Here is a 6,000-nt window from a genome sequence, read left to right on the forward strand (position 1 = left end):
GTATGAAAATGCAAAATGAAAGTGGAAGTAAAACAAGAAAAACACGACTGAAACTAAATATGTCATGGCAGGATGAAAGACTGCACTGAAAACGAGGTTGCGTAAGTGGAGACATTTTTCTCAAATCTTTAGAGCAACATCTCAGCAAATGACACTCTCTAGGCAAATTTACACTCCCATTTTCTATGCAAATGGGTAAGAGTGCGCGGAGACGGTTGGTGGGAGTCAATTGGGGATCGACCATCCTTGATATGATAATCCCGGCACATGATGGATGATATTGCGGTTTATGGTGAGCTGAATAAAGGGTCTTATCGCGGAAAAAATGTCAAAAATAATGTAGCGAACACTTCATTAACATTCGTCTTGGCTTTTAAGGATGACAATAAGCCGATCCAAAGCTACAGAGAAACTGGATGATGACGCATTTTTATCTGAAATAAAAATCTGTCACATAAATGATCTTTGTTTGATGGGCTCGCAGACCATCAGGCAAAGCCAAAGTGGGATAAAGCAAACACATTTTGTGAACATTGTATTGATATTAGGAAAATCAATACTGGCCTCAGCGACATATCGCAATATCACTTAATGGAACATACTGTAATCACATGAAATTATACGGTTTGTAAGGAAAATGGAAATACTGGACTTTTCTCTTTGTGCACCGTCAAACAGTGATAGGGTGACACGTGACACAATATTCAGTATGACCATAAAAATCTATAAATTAGCCACCATTGTATAAGCCACAAGGCTCAAAGGGTGGGAAAAAGGAGCGGCTTATAGTCCGGAAATTACGGTATATCAAATTATGCCAAAATCAAAAGCCGGTCCCAAAAATTTGGTCATATTGTATCATCACAAGATAACACACATATTTTTAAAATAGGGCTGAACGATTAATCGCATTTGCAATTTTATTGCGATATTACGAGACACGCGATTTTGACCCATGCAGCTGAAGGCCGTAGCCCATAGAAATGAATGTAGCGGCGAGAGATGGCGAGAGACGGCGAGAGACTTTCACTTCTCAGTCTAGTTAAGGTGCGCAGTAGATCGTTTATAATGCAGAATGCAGCCACCGCAAAGGACTACTGCTTTTTTCTCCATTAGCATTGTGCTAGCCGCTGTGCTAATCACTCCATTCAGAGTCCCGGGCCACGCTGCCTAAACACTGATGCACAGACTGTCTCTGCCTCCACAGAGATGAAGGTGAGCCTGTGATGCTTGTAAAGAGTCGTTTGCGGCTCAGTTGGGACCTTTCAGAAAGGAGGCTTATGTTTGGGGATGTTTTGGATAAAGATAGAACTTATCTCATAAGCACTGACAAAAACACAACTAAGATAAAAATAGCCAGAAATGTTTTAGGCTATGTAGAAAAATATTACATTATACAATTCTATAAATGTGGGCTATTTTTAATTATATTTAATGAATATGATTATTAAGGACTAAAAAGTAAGTAACAGCCTACTTTAAGTCAGCTGTAAATATTTCATGAGCAAATCTAAATAAAATCAAAATCGCAATATTTAAAAAATAAAAATAAAAATCACAATATTGATTTTTGGCAAACTCGCTCAGCCCTAAAGTACACTAGTCTTGTTTTGAGTTGTTGACAGGAGAGGTGTTCCCAAAAGATATATTACCTTTTCCCCATAAAAGCAGTTTGAGTCATGGCAGATCATTTGTACAGCTGGGGATTAGTGTTGGATGAGAGGGATAAGTTGAGCTAGATGACACATTTTGTTCAAAGCACACAAAAGGGCACTGGGCAGGGGTGAACGTCATTCAAAATACGCTCCAAGGCACCACTATTGTTCAGTTACAAACACCCATTGGAAAAGTGGGTCTATGTGTCCATGCTAGAAGAAAATAGCACTTTGTTTTGGCTAACATAAACAAGCTGAAAACAACGGGAATATTTCAACAATGGTTTTCAATGGCCCTCCTGCTGTATGACTAAACCTCTTGAACGTGCGGTGCCCAGTCTAAACTTCACGTCACCGGAGTAGCTGGAAAAGCGGGGCACCGGACGTGAGAAAACAAAACCCAAAATCACACTGACCAGCTTGGCCTGCTTCTCAGCCTTCTTCGCCGCTTTCTCCGCTTCCTTCTGCTGTTTCTTGAGTCCTTTCTTTGACTGGGCCTGCTGCTCCTCCTCCGCCGCCCTGCTCAGGAAGGCAAGCACAACATAAACATTTAAGTCAACTTCCAGCTACTATTTCTTCTGCCTCCCCCCCCCCCACCCCGGAGGAAGTTGTTGGCCGTCTGGGAAAATTAATTCAGGGAGGAAAAGTCATCGCCATCTCAAGCTTTTAAAGTTTCGCTCGGACTTGAAAGCCATTGTTTTTGGCCTCAACAAAACAAATGCGGTTTGTGAATGGAGGGGCTTAGACTCGCAGCTAAAAGCAGTGATGTTGAAAACAAGATCGGCCTGATAAACCTTAAGAAAACAATGGTCTCACGAGTGCTTTCGAAACCGCTTTAGAAGTTGGGAAGAATGCAGATTATCCAATTATGATAACATTAAGTGTCTAAGACTTGGGGCTCTTCTTTATTTGAATGCACCATCACACTGCACACAATGCTGGCAAGATAACCTTCACATTAATTCAATTCTTCATCTTTGCTTATTTCAATTAAGGGCACAGGTGATGGGAGTCTTTCCTAGCAATTATGGTAATAAGGTCGGGCACAACCTGAACCAGACAACCATTCTGCTTTCATATACTACATAATGGGACAAATAGGCACTGATTGTTACATGTGCATGTCTATGGATGACTAAAAGAGAGACACAATAACTGTCAGCACACTTTACTGATGCGATTATGGCAATTCAAACATGACTCGGTCTTCAATATTCAAATTATGGAGAGTAAAAGAAACTGGATTACACTAGGGCTGCATAATAAACCACAAAAATATCTCATCGGAATAGTTAGTGATGCAATATCTGCATCGCAAGAAACCTCAATATATGGCAAAGTTGCTAAAGTCGACACTTTTTTGCAAACTCGGCTTAAAACAAAGAAATGCACAGATATTTTACTTAGAATTTGTATCATATAGTTACCCAGTTTATATGCAATAGAACATACAAACCGTGTCAAAACAGTTATCGCAAATATCGTTATTGCAATGTTGCACACCCGTCTCCACATTTTCTTTTTAATATCATGCAGCGCTAGATAGCACTGGTGAAGCTTAGTGGAATTATCAGTGAAAGTAGATCACCTGTGATAAACGTCTATGAGGCTATAAAAGATAAGTTACAATAAACCAATCCATTGTCCCATGCTGTAATATTACACACAATGTGAACTTTGCACTTCTACAATTGACGTTGCTATAAAACTGTGAAGTGGAAGTCACCAGATGAGTGAATAAATGCCCTGAGCAATATTGGATCCAGCAGCCGTTTAGTCAGACAGGAAACGATAAGGTCCGGGGCAAGCCATAAACAGCCAAGAGGTCTAAACAAGGAGAAACAATCCTATCGATATGCCCTTTCCATATCATCTGATTCTGAGGGGAACATACTACATTTGTCAATGACTAAAGAAAAAGTGATGTGATGCTTTGAATGATATTGACACATTGTTACATTGATATTCATAACAACTGGCTTCTTTCTTGCATAGTAGGTTCATTTTGATCCAGAAGCTAACATTATAGTTTAAAGAAAAAAGAAGGAAAAAAGCATAAGTTGGAACTAAAACCAACAAGGCATAAAAAAATTAGCTATAAACACACATTAATTACACATTAAGTTTGTTGTGGTTATTGCATGCCCCGTGTTTTACATAAACAGCACAAAGCAGTAGCCTTATTCCACTGCACCATGTGAAACAGAGCCAGAAATATAAAAGCTCTTTGGCTGCACAAACTTTGCCTGATGTTATTCATCATTTTATGGTCAATTACATGGCAGTGTTAATCTCTTAACCCCCACCTGAACCAAGCACATTTTAGAAAGCAACAAAAATGCGTCAAAAACACACAACAAACATTACAAAGACGCAGCAATGAAGTGACTACAACGAATCCGAAAAGAACAAAAAAAGGCTTCAAAAATGTGACAAAACAGCAGCGAAAATGTGACAAAAAAATTACCGTCACTTTTGTAGGCCTGTGCTTTCAAATTTCATTACACTGTTGCTTTCCAGTCGAGAAGCTTTTAGATTTGGGTAAAGCCAAACTGGAGAAAATGCACTTGGTTCAGGCAGGGATGAAGAGGTTAATAATCTTTTTAAAAAAAAATCAGTCCGTAATAATATATGGACCCCCTCGCAAACGAGATGGAACATCTCAAGGGGCATTCCATAAATAAACTTACTAATAAGTAAATAATTAAGATTTCAAAAATAAATCTATGGCCAACCAGCTTTGTTTAACAGGATCTTGTAAGAAGTCTGTCAGTGCCATTTTCCCCCCTTGTCTTCAAACCTGTTTACCGACACACTCCATGCCTGTCGTTTTACCAATCCACAAACAGCAGATAATTATACCCCATTGCACACATGAATACACATAGCTCGACCCTTTCACCCAAAGCGAACGGCAAATGAACTGGCTCAACCTGTGGCAACAAGACAACTGTGAGATTGTTTGTTGTAAGGTCGGCAAAACCAGTCTTTCACATTTTTTTATATCGCTATAGCAGCAGTTCTATAGTTCTATAATTTTTACCATTAGTTATTGCAGCTTTTTTTCTAGCTTCTCAACACTGGAGATATACACAATATTGTACATTTTACATATCTTCCAAATTGCTGCTGAGGAAAGTTTAGTACATCAGAACCTGAATAGTATTTATTGCCATTGTTTGAGAACAGGTTCACAAACTAAGATTGTGTCTTGGTACAATCATGCAATATAAAACATATAACACAGAATTTCTGTAAAAATAAGCTTTAAAACTAAATCAGACCTTCCACACACTGCACATGACCAGAGGGTAAACAGAAGGAAAGCTCATTTGAAAGACATGTCAGGTTGGAATCATTATGGAAAGAAAGAGATTTTGAGTTAAGATGAAATGATATGATTATGTTGTTATCCATATGATTCGGGAATACAGTGCTGACGTTGTGTTTGCCGCCTTATTACATTCAGTGTACAACAGTATCGCCCATTCTCATCAACCATCGGAGTGAGACAACTTTTGAGCATCTCTGATTGCAGTGACAGCTGATGCAATCTGCAGCATGTTGTCAGTAATGCTAGTTAGCGAGTAGCTCTGACAATGCTCAAACTTTAGCCAAAGCGCTGTTACAATGAACAAATCGTAAACTTGCACGGAGCTTACCCCTGCACTTCCTCTTTAACCATGTCGAGCCTTGATGAGAGAGAAAACGGGGGAAATGTTCTCGGCTGTGCTTAGCAGACTGTCATCAGCTGTTCACAGGAGCATGGACGAGACCGGAAGAGAGTACGTTTCCACCACTGGTCCGGTAAGAAACACATCCGTAACAATGGTTCCGCCACACAATGACCACTGAATAAATTAACAAATGCAAGCACATAGTCTTATTTATTGACCAACATTAAATATGTCCCTTCCAATGTGTTATATATCACTGCAAACCGATCGTATAAGGCTATTGTGCTTATTTTTTATTTTATTTATTTTTTTACTTGAATGTTGGGTTTGTAGTGGGTTTACATAATTCACACAGGGAACCCAAGTTGAGTTCCGGAGTTCCGGGGGGGACAAATTAGAGAGTGGGAATTTCCTGTTCACTAGTGTTGTGAGAGACTTAACATTGAGTCCAACCGTGTTAAAACAAAAGGCTTCATGTCATTAAAAGAAGCATCCTCTTTTGACACTCCGCCTCCGACTCCCGTCCTTGCACACTACATTGGTGACCCCGACATCAGTCCCGCTGAAGATTCCGAGACTGAACAGAATTCCGAGCGAGACGACATGGCAAATTCCGCCGTTCTCAAGTTGCCTGAGTTTTGGGAGACGTCCGCTGCAACGTGGTTCGC

The 6,000-nt window shown here is 39.8% G+C and overlaps 1 protein-coding gene across 1 annotated transcript in view; it reads right to left on the reverse strand.

The window, feature by feature from the left end:
• The window catches only part of dars1 (aspartyl-tRNA synthetase 1), a 43,096-nt gene extending 37,640 nt beyond the window's left edge, over nucleotides 1-5,456 (reverse strand). The window contains exons 1-2 of the mRNA XM_079563440.1: nucleotides 5,318-5,456; nucleotides 2,072-2,174 (exon numbers count right to left, since the gene is read on the reverse strand). Coding sequence (XP_079419566.1) covers nucleotides 2,072-2,174; nucleotides 5,318-5,340 — 126 coding nt within the window. The 5' untranslated portion in view covers nucleotides 5,341-5,456. The remainder of the gene's footprint in view (nucleotides 1-2,071; nucleotides 2,175-5,317) is intronic.
• Nucleotides 5,457-6,000: the final 544 nt, after the last annotated feature.

Source organism: Gobius niger, assembly GCF_951799975.1.
Source record: "Gobius niger genome assembly, chromosome: 9".
Taxonomy (NCBI): domain Eukaryota; kingdom Metazoa; phylum Chordata; class Actinopteri; order Gobiiformes; family Gobiidae; genus Gobius; species Gobius niger.